The 15,990-nt window shown below is 38.3% G+C and overlaps 1 protein-coding gene across 1 annotated transcript; it reads right to left on the bottom strand.

Annotated features, from left to right (window-relative positions):
- Nucleotides 1–505: 505 nt before the first annotated feature.
- Nucleotides 506–12,375, bottom strand: tmem222.L (transmembrane protein 222 L homeolog). Its single transcript, XM_018246431.2, has 6 exons — nucleotides 12,198–12,375; nucleotides 10,254–10,338; nucleotides 7,767–7,798; nucleotides 7,592–7,688; nucleotides 3,135–3,262; nucleotides 506–3,041 (listed from the first exon to the last, which is right to left on the bottom strand). The coding sequence occupies exons 1-6, from the start codon at nucleotides 12,317–12,319 to the stop codon at nucleotides 2,954–2,956; spliced, it is 552 nt and encodes a 183-aa protein (XP_018101920.1). The 5' UTR covers nucleotides 12,320–12,375; the 3' UTR covers nucleotides 506–2,953.
- Nucleotides 12,376–15,990: the final 3,615 nt, after the last annotated feature.

Genomic DNA, 15,990 nt, shown 5'->3' with positions numbered 1-15,990 from the left:
GTGCTTTCCAACTTCTGTGAGACTGAGGGCCAGCGTTTTTTTGGACTACACGGTTGAAGGCCGATAATGGAAGCCAATGTTGAACAAGCACTTTTAAGACCATGTCCACCTTAGTGGTGGTAGCACACCAAATAAATAAATAGTTGGTGTTAATTGCAAGGATATCACTCATCACTCATAGGGCTGCCATCTGTCTGGTTTTCATCCCAACAGTCCTTCCAAAAACCGGACTGTTCAGGTGAAAACCGCAAGTGGCAACCATATGAGTGATATCCTTGCAATGAACACCAACTATTTATTTATTTGGTGGGCTACCATCATTAAGGTGGACATGGTCTTAAATGTGCTTGTGGGTGGGGGGTTAGGAAATCTGGACAGGACATTGAAGTTAATGGCATGGCAATCAGCCCCGCTCACAATGTCACCCACCCCAGACATCACCCAGCCTCCCCCGACACCACTTGTCCCTCCCCCCAATTGTCGACACAAAAAAGATTAGAAAGCATTGCAGTTGTGATTTTATTCGAGGTCTAAAAAAGCTGACATAACTCTTAAATACAAACGTTTCATAATTAACCCCCTTTAGCAATACATTCATTGAGATTTCTATCCTTAGCACAAAACTCCACTTGACCCAAAGCAATGATGCAAGCCTTTCTCTGTTCTGGCCATATCAGATCAATCATTAACCCCAACAAACTAGTTCTTCTGGAAGTGCTGTACTGGAGATTTCCTGAAGATCTTTGTAGTAGTATTGGATTACTTATGGAAGCACAGTATTTCTCTACAATTGTTTGGAAGCACAGCATTTGTTGGATAAAAATATCCGTTTATCATCTCTGTCCATTACCAGAAGGGACTCCCTGCCCTTCTCTTGTGTAACTTCCTTTGTGTGTTCTGTGTATATGAAAGCCAGTAATATTACTTACAAACAGATTCTTCTAAAATTACAAAGAAATCTCTTATTTAAAGTGCACTGCTTCACTAGCTAGACTCCCTTAAGTATTCTTAGCCTTCATCCTCCCTCAGTGTTACCATTTCTGAATCTTACTGATGCTCTACAAGACAAAATTCACAATGGAAGATTGGAGATGCAGTATATGTGCACTGTCCAATGGGAACAATGTAGCAAGCGTCTCATTGTGCAGCTTTAGAAATTCTAACCTTTCCCAAAAGCAGTTAAAGAAAGAATACAACCACTAAGAGCATTGAACTATTTGGAGAAAAAAATCTTCAAATTATATCAGTGCTTAAATGTACCTTAATGCCTTATTTGATAAAATGTTAATTGTAGCCAGCCTTCATTCCCTGTTCCTCCCCAAATTAGTGACCCCTTCTGTGATGCAAACAAAGCAAGACCCTCTGTGCGGTTAGCTCTCCCCAATACAGTCACCCCCCCAAGTTCTATTGTAAGAGCTGGGCACTCTGTAGATCCCATTTGCAGACTAAACTGGGCATATGCTTACCAAATAGCACCCCATTGACCCAGCAGTATTAGCTGTGATTAATACAATTACAATTCAGAGCCTGACTGGAATGCCAAATTATTGGCCAACTGTGAAATCTGCTTTAGTGGTTTACAAAAAGAATCAAACCCACATCTGCATTTGTGACAGTAGTTGTTCCTTGGTGGCTTTCAAAGGTATTTGCCAAGAACACAATGTTAAGCTGGCTGTACATGTAAAAAATCTGATTTAAACAGGCAGATGTTTCGCAACATGCCCACATCGAGTTGGGCAATATGCGATCTGACGGTTTGGTCCTCATGCCAAATCATCAGACCATAATGCTGGGAATGCAGGTTGTAGGGACAAGGCCCCATCAACAAACCAATGTGGTCCTTACTTGTTGGTGGCCACATACATGGGCCAATATGCTGCCAACTTGGCGTGGAAGGACTGACTTAGCCGATTTTATCAGCCAGTGTATGCAATCCTTTGTCTTTTTACACATGGAAGTTTAAAGTACCAGTCCCCAACCCTGGCATCCTTCACAGGCCAAATCGTTAAGTGCAGACTAGCTGCCATAGAAAAACATGTGACATTGAAGTTGCAATGCTGCAATTAATAGCCTCATTTGTTAAAAGCATCTTGTGTCCTACTCAACCTACACCCACGACCACCCATAGCCTGGAGTTGTCACACTGCATGTTCAAGGATTATATTTCAATAATATATAATGATATAAAAAGTGTACAAAGTCCTTAAGCAAAGTTGGGGGTATTAATAATCAATTGGGTGTCATATCTGACCTGTGGGCTTCAAGTTGGACAAACTGCATCTGAAGGAGGGAAAGAATATGTTGAGCACACAGGAGCTGAGATAAACCATGTGAAAGTAAATAAGGTGGATATATTTTCCCTTTAAAAATATTTTAGGTCTCCTTTCTTAGCCAACATATCCCTCCCCCATTATGAATTATTTTTGTGTTTCCACTGAAAGACTAATTAAGGGGAATCATGAAACAGTAATAAGAGAAAGTGCATACTGGTCTGAATTTATGCTCACGCATTAAAAACATAACATGTAGTATGATTTTGTGTTTTTTTTATCAGAATTTATTTGTACACCTTCAGAAGTAACCCTGCAAGTCGATCTATATTCTAGTAGCAGGTATTCAAAATGAAGGAATTTTCATAATTTTCATTGCATACCACTTACTGCACTGGGCATTTTATGGGCATGATATGACACCAACTGTTCATACAGTATCCTACAGTCTGCTGATCAGAACAGAAGCAGTACCATCTGTCTGAGCCACAAAATTAAAAACAAGAAGAACACATTTGCCATAATATTCCATGCAAGTCTCTATGAAACTGAGTGATGTTATCAGGGGACTCCATAATGAAAAGGCATTGTCCTCTCTTTTAGATCAGCCTTAGTTCCAGAGTATGACACTACAAGTATCTTGGAACATGAGCTGATGCCCCATTACAGATAAGTTATCTGCCTCAGCGCAGGTGTAAAGTGAGAACCACTGTCATCACTGCTCCAGCCAACAAGATGAAAGGCACCCAGGTCTTCAGGAATGCGCCAAAGCTAAAGAATGATAAAATAGAAAATAATAATTATGTATCCACAGACCCTGTAATTTGCTTATGCACCGGGAAAGCACAAGGCACATTAACTTACCTGATATATCTGCTGTATACAAGGCATAGAATGCATAGTTTTACCATGTTCCAGGAGGTGTTGTTGTATTTCATTAAGTTCAGAGCCAGAGCAACGTGTGAGTGACAGTTATCACAACACAAGTTGTGCTGAGTGGAGAGAAAAAAAGCACAATATAAGATGCAGCAAGTAACAGCTTGAAGGGCAGGATTAACACAGGGACCAATGGAAATGTAGCTCCCCTGGGCACAAACTGCATGTGAAAGGCATCAATTGCATTGTAAGGTCTCCACACACTTAAGTCAACTTTCTGTCAAAGTAAATTCTCTTGTCATTTACATTATTTTCCAATTTGTCTCAGGGGAAAAAAAAAAACAATCAGACCAGTTGCTGAATCAAGTTTCTACTAGGGGCACTGATTTTGCTTATAATGTAGAAAGCTGTAAAAAACATACGCAAAACGTAGTAGCCTGAAATGTCCTTGCTAGGTAATTTCAGGATACTATGTAATTCATAAGTTTTACCACCAGAAATTTACATTAGAGCTGATAGGATTGTAAATTCAGTATATTTGCCGAACACACTGGAAGCAATTAAGCACATAAGCCACATTCAAATGTAAAAAGAGATGGGGAGCAACATAAGCATGAAAAAAGTTCCTGGGGATGCCAAATAAAGAATATGAGTGGCTATTCAGTTGCCCTGTGTGGATTGGCAGCCTAAGGAGACTGTTTGGCTGTACAAATGGTTTTTAAAAGGAACTACTTTAAGGCCACTGGGAGCAAGGGCTTGGTGAGCAACATATTGGGGACAACTGCCATAGACCCATATACTGTGGGACTGGCCTTTAGGTGGTGAATGGGAGCGGCAATAGTCTGAAAGCCAAAAAGTGGGCAACTTGGATAGAAGGAACTCGGATGAAGCAGCGCACACTCTCCTCACAGTTTGGCAGTTTGAGCCCGGTGCACAGTGTAGAGGGCACGGCAACCCCCAGGAATACGTACAAAACAAACAGAATCACTGGCACACGTGGCAATTCAAGTGCCGGGTTACCCCGTGCTCTTTATTGTGCGGACGTGCAACGTTTCGGGGTAACAACCCCTTTATCAAGCATACTAAAAAAGACCAAAATGCAAGTATATATCATGTGATCAATTAACATGTTTAGCATAATTAATAAAGTGACCAGCCCCTCGTCAGTAGACAGCGCGGATGGCGGGTTTACTACACCAGCCTCTTCCCAGCAACAGCCTGCGGTTCCTTTTTTAGGAGGAGGCCAGACAAGACATATCGGAAGATCCGGAGGGGGCAGAGGCAGACAAAGCGGCATATACAGGAGCAAGTACAAGGGACAGTACCACAGGTAACATCGGTGTTTAATCTGTCTACATACGAACTGAATACCTGCGAACTGACTGTTTTAGAGAAAGGTTTGGGGTTTGTTCCGTCTTTTCTAACCCCTGCATTCAATGTTTCTGTGGACTTATTTAAGTTTTTGCGTTCGTTAAAACTTAAAGTATTTTTTGCTGATAAAAATGATGCATATAGGCAAGACCCGAAGTTGTTAAGTTTGAAAAATAAACTAGGCAAGAAAAGTAAATTTATGCCCCCTGGAAATTATCCTTGTATTGACGCCTTTGAGGCTGTAGTCTCTACTGAAATTAACCGCTTGTCTCTTAAAACAAAAAGGGAACATACTAACAATTTATTGAAAAACGAAAAGGCTGCACTTAAGACATTACAACAGAATTCTGACATCACCATTATGAAAGCAGATAAAGGTGGAGGCACTGTGATTTTAAATGCATGTGATTATGAGGCGGAAGCAAAACGCCAACTTGAGAACAAAGCCCATTACAAAATGTTATTTTCTGATCCCACTTTGAAGTTTCTTAACGAACTCAAAATCTTCTTACATTCAATGGTGATGGAAGGGTTAATAAGTGATTCGCTCTGTGAAACATTAACTACTGCTAATCCTAAGGTACCAATTGTGTATTTTCTTCCCAAAATACATAAACATCCCACTAATCCACCAGGGCGGCCTATAGTGTCTAACATTGGGTCTATTTGGCAACCAGTTGCTATGTATATAGATACATTTTTACAGGAGGTGTTACCAACCCTTAACCCTTGCTTGCTTGATACTACCGATTTTCTAAATAGATTGAGAAATATCATTTTACCGACAGGAGAATTTTTCTTATGTTCACTCGACGTGAAAGACCTTTATACTTCAATCCCACATGGGGAAGGAGTAGAAAGCATTCGCACATATCTTAGTAAGGGTGCCCTTCCCAATCACATGATTGGTTTTATTTGCAACCTGTTGGAAAGCGTATTACAGAATAACTATTTCCAATTTAAAAAAGATTTCTATATCCAGATGCAAGGCTGTGCCATGGGTGCCAACATGGCACCTGCCTATGCAAATATATTTATGGACAACTTCGAACAGACCTATATCTTTGCCAATGAACAGTTTTCTCAATACATTAAAGCATATATGCGTTATGTGGATGACACGTTCTTTTTGTGGACTGGAACAAAGGAATCTCTGGGTGACTTTTTAATATATCTTAATGAAGTACATCCTACCATTAAATTTACCATGGAAATGAGTAATTCGGAAATTCATTTTTTGGATGTAAATGTAACATACTTAGATGGAAAATTGGTTACCACTGTCTATACAAAACCCACTGATCGCAATAACTTACTTAAATCCACATCTTTTCATCCACCTGGTCTGATTCGAGGTTTGCCCAAAAGTCAATTTTTAAGGGTTAAAAGAATTACTTCGAATGATGATCTATATGAATGTGAATCAGAGAAAATGATGGGCAAATTTCTGGAAAAAGGTTATGATAAAGCACATTTGAATTTATGCAAGGAAGAGGTTAAAGGATTGTCTAGAGAACAGTTACTTACTAGAAAAGCCCCGATTGTTAATAAATCACAAAGAATACCGTATGTATCCTCATATGATAAAAATTCAAAAGCACACCGAAGGATTATTCTAAAATATTGGGGGATACTAAGTTCAGACCCCAAACATGGTCATTTATTCCGACAGCCTCCCTTGTTCTCCTACAGACGCGGGAGAAGTATTGGAGACTACATAAAACCAGATAAGAAAGGAAATCTAAGAGGTAATTTTCCAGATAAAACACAGCTTCATGGGACATTCCCCTGTAGAAATTGCGGGAATTGTAATAGTATTATACAGGGTAACTATGTCACACATCCACAGAAAGGATCAAAACATATAATAAAAGGCTGCTTCACTTGTGATAGCAGTGAAGTTGTTTATTGCTTGAAATGCCCATGTGGATTGGCATACATTGGGCAGACATCAAGATCCATAAAAGTTAGGCTCAATGAGCATAAGAGCACGATCAGAAATTACAAACCATTGGTACCCATTCCTCAGGGAAGTAAAAATAAGGAACAAGATACAACCAAAATAATGAAAAAGGAAACACTATTAGCAAAGCATTTTTTCGAGCAGGGCCATCAGATAGCGCAGTTGAGATGGCAAATTTTAGAGAAGGTCATCGTTCAGCAAGGGCAAGAAAAGAAATGTAGATTGCTCCAAAGAGAATGCTTTTGGATATGGCTCCTCCAATCCAGAAGCCCCAGGGGTCTCAATGAAGAATATAATTTATCCTGTTATTTATAATTCATTACGGTATTCTTTTCAGCTGCCCTATGAGAAGTTAATTCATGTTGAAAATTGGATCAGAATGATTAATGCTCTTTTTTCAAAAAAAATTTTTCAGATAAGAACAATCTTGTATACCCCAGGGACAGGTAATTAAATTTCCCTTATTAGCAGGGTTAGAGTGTAGCTTAATGTTTTTTAACCTGGTTTTAATTATGTATATTTTGTAAATTTGTATTGGTTTATAACACATTGTCATAAGAAATTTTAGCACAAGGAGCTTGTTATCAGTACATCTTTTATTCTTTTATAGATGCAACAATGTTGTAACTGTTGAACAAGCGACACATTTTTTCCACAAATGGACACTTTGATACATTTGTTGCATATACGAAACCTTTTACTCTTCACTACAATGTCATCTGCTTGGACACTTTCACAAGGATTTTAAGAATGTTTTACTATTTTGTATGAACCCTTAGGGGCTGGTCACTTTATTAATTATGCTAAACATGTTAATTGATCACATGATATATACTTGCATTTTGGTCTTTTTTAGTATGCTTGATAAAGGGGTTGTTACCCCGAAACGTTGCACGTCCGCACAATAAAGAGCACGGGGTAACCCGGCACTTGAATTGCCACGTGTGCCAGTGATTCTGTTTGTTTTGTACAACTTGGATAGAAGTCTTCTGCTCTATTCTCAATACTTTTCAAACTGCAAAAGCATTTCTGTTATGTCAGTTACATATCTGTACCATTTCAAGCTATAAATACAGGATTTTCTGATGTTGCAACATAAACCAATGCTCACCATGTGATGCTTATACTCCTCAGAAGCTTCATGAACAGCTGTGTCCCATGGATTAGAACCACTGGCAAGAATAAGACTGGGGTCCAGTTGCCAGTACCTAAAGAGAAAAGTGAGAATAGAGTGGTAGGAATACAGAAGGGAAGTAGATTGGTAGAGGGAAGCATCTAATACTCACTTTACTGGTTTTCCAAAGGCCATACAGTCCTCCTATAATCAGAAAGGACGTTTTAGGGTTAAACAGATGTTTATTTCTGCACAGTGGCAACACATCAAACCACAGTGTTTAAAATAATCTAAAAAGCATACACAATACAAGTCAACACTTCAGCTGAACATTACTCAAGACGAGCACTGCACTCAAACCATTATGCCAATTTGTAAGATGTGGGTAAGATGGCTGCGCCCCATATGTCTGTACTCTGCTTCTTATACAAGAGTTAACTGTTTTAAAGCAAAAACGTGTGTTTTACAGAGCCTTTTTGAATAGCAAGTTAGTCAGTTTGTTAGAGGGCCTGAGGGATCAATAAGACTGGTTTTGGTAAAAAGTTCATGTGCAGTTTTGTAGTGTGGAACACAGCAAATATGCTCCATGCCAAAGAATACTCTCTCTTATAGATATATATATTTTAGATATATATCTGGAAGGTAAACATCTGCTTCACCTTCAGCGATATGTGGTTTAGGTGTTTTTTATTTAAGGAATATGATGAGCACAAATAGGTGCTGTCTCAGTCCACCATGTGCTCTGTGTATGGGAGCGTCTCCTAAATTATTTCACAGCCTTATTCCTACCTGACTAGTGCCCATCTGTATTTACCCTGTCCTAGTATAGGTCTTACATTTGACCAAAGGCTTTAGAATATACAAAATATATGGATCACTGTTTTGTTTTTTGTTTTACACATAGTCTTCCCCACTCACGTGAGAAATGTTTTGCATGTTTGTAGTTATTGCATTATACATCATGCATTAACTAGTGGCTGTATGTTTTGCTTCCTACCTGCCTATGCCTGTTAAAAGCACAGGGCTTTGAAGCACAACCTCCTATTTCTTATGTCTTTTCTGTATGAAAACTTTTAATAAAACTCAGAATTAAAAGAACACTAATTTGGCAATCTACAAAAAAAAGCATGGAACAGGTTTCTGAACAGATGGCAGCATTGTGTGTGGACATCTGGTGGTCAATTCCACTTAAGTAAGAAGAATTCAGGATACAGATTACTGTGTGTGCCAAAAATTTAGTTATATGCAGTTCTATATAAATTACTATTTGTAATTACTATTTAGGTGCGTGTCATATGTCTTGTAGTTTCGTTTCTGGCTCCAGGTCAGCTCCACTGTATATTCTAAACAATTTTCCAACATACATTCATTACAAATTTTTAACGGTATTTTTAATGTAATTGCTAGTAAAAACTGTGCTAGTGTATTCCTTTTTCTGCTCTTGGCTGTTACAAAAATCATCTCTCCTTTGGCTGGCTGCTGTTGCATTGTTTCAAAGTCAGAGCTACCAGGACAGAGAACAGAAATGCAATTACATTTACAATTAACTTTAATACCACTGAAAATTTGTAATGCATGTATATTGAAAAGTTTATTTTACTAGGCAAAATGTTATTTTTTGGTTGATGTTCCCTTTAATCCCTATGCTGAATGTCTCCTTCTTTGAAGAGACTTTTAAAGAACATTGTTTTCCCAGACAGAATCTGGGCAGTTTGTTGTAGTAAAAGTATCTACCTGGGACATAAAAACACATGGATATTGTATTTCCAAATATGCCCAACATTTATTAGTTGCTCTTTAGTCTTATTTGCATAGCTGTTCACAGACTGAATAATAATCATTAATGGTGGTTTTTATCTACAAAATTTACATTTTAGTTAGTTATTCGCTAGTAATAGTCAATAGTAAGGCAGTCATCTCATTGTTGTTTAACCCATACCTCCCAACTGTCCCGTTTTGAGCGGGACAGTCCCACTTTTGACAGCTCAACCCGTTGTCAAGGATTTGTACTAAGTCCCAGGTTTCTCTTTGATCTGCTACACTGAATAGCCAGAAACAGATACAAAGTTTCTAACTTAATTGAGTCTTGGCAGACAGCCCAGAATAGTTACTTGACATACTTTTGTGACAATTTGATAAGATTAGAACTTATTACTCACAGCTTAAAGGGCAATTCACCTTCATTTGCAAAACTGTAATAACATATAAAAACCACAGAAATGTGCTCAAATTTTCATAACCTGCCGAATTATGTAAAATGAACATGGTAATTAGGGGGTGTGGCCACAAAATGGGCATGGTCAAAAAACGTAGACGCAAAATCTTTTTGTCCCAATTTTGTCTCCTAAATGTTGGGAGGTATGATTTTACCTATATAAACTAAGAGCTTCCACAACATAGGGATGCATATAGCATACCTCAGGTTGTTCTATTTTACTTTAGATTTTTTTTTTAAACATACTGGAATATCACATTTAAAGAGAATTTCTAGCTCAGTGCCTTGAAATTAAAAATGACAAAAAATTAAATACCATGATTGGTTATGCAGTAAAAAGTAAGTCAAGTGCCTATGCTTTTGTAGAAACATTTTTATATGTGTAATTTCTGGGAGATTTTCTTCTGCCTGTTTACACTTGAACATAATGTGTACATGACTCACAGACACATAGTAAGGTCCAGCGAAGTCTCGGATCACACCTGATGATGTACAAATCCCCATGTGGCCAATAAATGGAAATAACCATCTAGGAGCAAGAGGAAGAGTCAAAGTAAATACAATGGTTCTTGAGAAAAAAAGCTGGAAAAAAACAGCAGTTCTTGAACATAGTTTGCAATGAACACAATTTTAAAAAAACAGGAATCCCCTGGGGAAACAAGGAAAGGACAGAAAAGAAACCTTGAACCATCACAAAAAAATTAGAGAAAAGGAGAGCCTTAAAAAGATGTGGAAGAAAAGGCATAAAATTGGTCTGAAAACAAAGATTAGAAGAACACAAAGGAGAAGGAAAGGGAATGTCTAAAAGGAAAAGTGAGAAAGGAAATAGATTTGCGGGACAGGAAAAAGAAAAACAGAAGGGGAAATGGAAAGACTGAGGTCAGAGGAAGGAGAATGTAAAAAGAGGAGGGAGCCAGAAAAAGGTTAAATAAGAGAAAGTGAGGTAAGAAGAAAAGCAAATAGAAGCAAAGTATTGAAGGGCGAAAGAAGGAGAAAAAAGAATGGGAGAAGGGGGACAAACAAAGAAAGATAACGGAGAACAACAAAACTGTTTAGGAGAAAAGACTAAAGCAGTGGAAAGGTGGACAATTAAAAATGTATTTGGTGCCTTGTGTCTGTATGTATAATAGGGACCTCATCTATATGGATGTAGGTATTTATATTGATGTCTCTTTGCTGTGCATTTAGAAAGAAAAAAGGCAGATTGAAAAGCAACCATGGGATATCCATTGTCAGGCCCTTCAATATAGGAGTTACCATACATCAGACATTGAACACCATGTGGTGCTAAAAAGCTTAAAGCAGTGGTATAACTTCAAGTTAACTTTAATATGTTATATAATATGTTATTTTACATTCACTTATTTTTAAGGTTTACTTATCCTTTAAAGGCAGCTGTTAAAATTGATACAAATAGTTGCTAATATTCCACAGATCCTGCTGTATCAACTAATGTAGAATCTGAATCTGCACTCGGATTACTGAGCTGCCAGACTAAAACACCAGAGACAGGAAAATTAAGCCTTAATCTTGGAAAACTAAAAAAAATATTCTGCTGAATAATGTGAAAAGAACTGAACCAATGTTTAGGAGTTGAACACCCCCTTTAAAAGTAAATTTTGCAATATAAAATGTTTCAAAGTCCTTCAGAGCTTGCCCACTAAAAGCTACATTTTGGAAGGACAGACTGACAGGCTATGTATACTGTCTGGGCATTAGTTATTTCTTTTAGTTTGTAAGAAAACTGGCAGATGTAATGCTTCAAATTTTGTAGGAACAAGTGCAATTCCCAGACAATTTTCCAGACATAGTTGTGAGTGCCTGAAATATATATATAAAAAAAAAAAAAAAAAAAAAAATTATATTTATATATATATATATATATATATATTTTAACCATTGGTTGCCCATTGTACTCATATGGAGTTGAGCTATTTTATTAAAAAATATATAGTTAAATGTTCAGATCGCCATGTAATCTGTCCCAATGTAATTCTACTGAGAAGGGCAGCAGGATAATCATATGCCATTGTGAAATAAATCAAACTCCATCAAATAATTTTTAAATACACTACATTTTTATAGGAAGGTGAATTATGCTCTCTATTCCCAATGAAAGCATGTTTAAATCCAAGACGAGTGATGTTGTGTTCTGTCAGAGCATGTAAAGGAACACACACAAATAAACAATTGTTATTCAGCCTTTTAGCCTTCCAGCTGCCGGAAATTGCTATGAAACAAAGACTAAAGAGCCCAAAAGCGCATATTACACATTTAGTGTATTTGTTTTTATATTTGTGTTTCCGATAAAAAAAATATTCACAGAACAGAACTATTAGACATGTTTAAAATACACAGGGGAATAAATAGGTCCCGACACGTGCTTACGTTAAAACTGGTATCGGGGTCCACACTATACAATGCGGATAGCGACTACGCTCCGGGTCCAGCTTCATCTTCTCCTCCAGCACTTCCGCCATCACGGGTAGCAGCAGCGCTACTTCCGCCATCACTAGTGCGTTTCTGCTTCAACATAAAGTTACCAATATTACATCATATCCGTCATCACTCTTACTCCAGTAACTTGTGTATTTTTGACTCACATCCGCTCTGGTTTTCGTTTATCAACGTGATTTTGTTTTAAAGAAGTGCGTGAGGCTACAATGTCCTGCATACCCTGTATATTTTTGTAGCATTTGTTGAGATCAGATTGTTGCTCTGCTGCACCTTTTCTATAAACCAAAACTAATTTTGCCACACTAGTTGCCAAAACAGATGCCTGTTTTGTTTTATTTGTTTTAGGCTATGAGTAGTTTTGTCCAAAACCTTGGTGGCTCCTTTATGAAGTTCACGTTGGTCTGGGTCCAGTATGGATTTTCAGCAGCTATCTGGTTGCAAAGTTCCATTTAGACTAGCAACCAGTGTTTTGAATAAATATGAGAGGACCTGAATAGAAAGAGAATAAAATTGTAGCCTAACAGGGCAAATGGTTTTTAACTGTAGGTGTCCATGACAGATGTCACAACATAAATTAAATATTATAAAAAACTATAAGAAGAAATAGCACATGAAGACCAACTTTATATATAATAAGGTAACTTCCATTTCTGAATAAAATATTTTAAGCAATTTGAAACCTGTGCCAAACATACACTAATTTGTCTTCCTGACACACAGATTTCCAAGGTGCATTGCAAATAACATTCTCTGTTACAACAGCTGGCTTATCCTACAAGTAAACAATTTTTAGCTGTGGAATTTCACAGCAAAACTGTGCCAAACTTTGCAAAATGCCACAGTTTGTATCACACTGAAGTACTGATTTATAGTGCTGACAACAAACTCCCACATTCTCCATGTAGTTCTCCACTGATAACATTAAGATGACCAACCTCTAGGTAAAATATGCAATTATCAAAATTGGAGTTACTGAGAGAAAGGACAACACTGCAGTACTAGCTGCTGAAACTCGTGTTTTTATTCCACACTTGATAAAGGGCCTTGGGGCCCGAAACATGTTGTGGAATAAAAACACGAGTTTCAGAAGCTAGTACTGCAGTGTTGTCCTTTCTCTCAGTAACTCCAATTTTGATGATTACTCCATGCACCTGAGGTGGGGGTGCACACTGAGATTGAGAGGATATTAACTTGGACTCCAGAGGCACAGTCAACCCAATAGTGTGGCAAAATATGCAATTAGTTTCAAATTTCACTGAAGACGGTATTTTTATCCCTTTCCCAATTGTGAATGACACTGGAGGAAGATATCTTACTGTTGTCTCTATGCTAAAGGTTAAAATGTGAAATCAGGAATGGTTTTCAGAGGGGTGATAGTAAAGCATGCAGCTAGAATTTTATTTTACTCAGTGTGTCCCTGGTGAGTATCTTTTTTTGTCCCACTTCTATTCTGTTGCTTAAGAAATATGCTGTTACATGATATAGTTAAGCGACTGCTTAAAGAGAACAGTTGTGCAATGTTTCGTTCCCAAAACATTGCAAAACTGCAAATAAACATGCAAGGGTTTGTCCCTGCATACATTAGTCTTTGATTGCCATGTCCCTCAGGCCAATGCCCAATGCTCCCCCAAAATTAGGATCATTGCCTTAGGCCTATTTCATATGGAGCATTTTGGCGGTCATCTAATGAAAACCAGCAGTGACTGAAACAGCCCTCTTCACATGTTAAGGTTATAATTTATTGGTAATACATTGCCTGAAGCACACATAATGATGACCAATTTGTGTGATTCAGGCTGAAGCTGTTAGTCAAAAATAAGTATTTTTACTGCTGCTGTTTTTGCCAGACTGCAGTCAAAACACCAGACCTGACTAACTTTCCCAAACATAAAAGTCACCCTCATGGATGTATGTTGCCTAATCTGGACTCAGCCTTATTTGTTGCAGTGTGGTGTCTCTCATATGTATAGTAGAAAGGTTAGTGATACAATGGGCAAGATTTTTACTTTCTATAGTAGTATTTCTTCTATGTCCACTAGAGTGGATTGTGAGGATACTAATAAATATTTTGCTCCTCTGGTAATTGTACACAATAGCTGATGTGCTTGTCTATCTGATCTTGTCTATCTGGACTCATTGTGATGACCTTGTCTTGTAGGAACTGTGTGTGAACACTGATTGTGATGCTATAAGCCATCAGCAAATATTCAGATAAGCTAATGCTCTAGTGACACCTTTGATTATTAACACTGGGGGGAGTTCCTGAAAGTGGAGCAAACTGAAATTGGGCTAAAATTATTATTGGAGTTAAAAGAAAGTCAATTACAAAAAGCCTCAATCCATTGTGTGAATATGGTTTTTGAGTTATATATTTAACTTCAAGATTAAGATTAAGGCAGAATTCCATTAATTCAATTAAAAATAAATTTGGAGGGGAAAAAAAAAAGTGTAGACAATTGTGATTTGAAGTTTGACAGGGTTTTTTTTTGGCATAAACAAACATTTTACTCCACATTTGTCTTAATATAAGCTAGGGGAGAATTTAAAAAAAATGGCATTGTCAGTGAATCTGAACACAAGCTGATGTAGTTCTTCACTGTTTGTAGACATCGGCTGCTTGTTTAACTGATGTTCGTCCAGAAGTTTCCAAACCATAGCCTTGTTCCCTTGAAAGACTCCCAAAGGACTTGATGGGACATGCCCATGCCCAAGGTGAATGCACTGAATGCCTATTTGCTGCTCTAGCTAGTACTAGTTAATTATTGTATGATTTGAGATGAACACATGTTGTACTGGATATTATTGTAACTATAGGAGGATGACCAAGTATTTTCACATATTTCTAATTTTGTGTAAGCCAAAGAAGCCCCTTACCAGAGGATATACGCAGTATCACTGACATGTCCTAGCCTAATGATGTCCAACTTCTGTGGTACCAAGCGCCGGAATTACTCTGGCCTGCGTGGTGAAGGGCCAGTAATGGAAGACAGTGTTGAACACTCCATGATTTTTAAACCACACCTACTTTAAACCACACCCATGTTACCACAACAACTTTTAAGAAAATGTCCACATTAATGGTGGTAGCACACCAAATAAGTCATATTAAACCATATGCCAACTCCTTCCCTGTGGATAACACATGCCCCCCCCCCGGCACATGATTAAACACCTTAGGGGCCCCTAACAACAATTTAAAAATGTTAAACCCCTACCAGGCTCACATCCCACAGGTAGCATACAGCAGGCAGAGTATGGCACACATAAGGGGCACAGAGCAGGTAGAGTATGGCAAACAAAAGGGGCACAGAGCAGGCAGAGTATGGCACACACAAGGGGCATAGGGCAAGCAGAGTATGGCACACACAGACAGCACAGGTCAGGCACAGTATGGCACACAGATAGAGCATAGGGCAGGTAGAGCATGGCACACACAGGGAGCATAGGGCAGGCACAGTATGACACACACAGGGAGCATAGGGCAGGCAGATAATGGCACAAATGGGAAGCAGGGTGTCCCTACAGCAGTTTATATGACGTGTGAACAGGTGATCAATGTGGGCACTTTCAGTCTGGGTATGGAGTGTGAACAGTACAGGGGTTACAGGTGTGAACAATGCAGGGGGGGATTACAGGTGTGAAGAAATCACGACCTTACTGTACTGAATTTGAGGTGTTAACAATACAGGGGCCAGTTAAATCTCAGTAAGCAGTCACAGCAGGC

Source organism: Xenopus laevis, chromosome 2L (assembly GCF_017654675.1).
Source record: "Xenopus laevis strain J_2021 chromosome 2L, Xenopus_laevis_v10.1, whole genome shotgun sequence".
Taxonomy (NCBI): Eukaryota; Metazoa; Chordata; class Amphibia; order Anura; family Pipidae; genus Xenopus; species Xenopus laevis.
The sequence above is the reverse complement of the archived record's forward strand: the minus strand, read 5'-3'. Positions and strand labels throughout refer to the sequence as shown.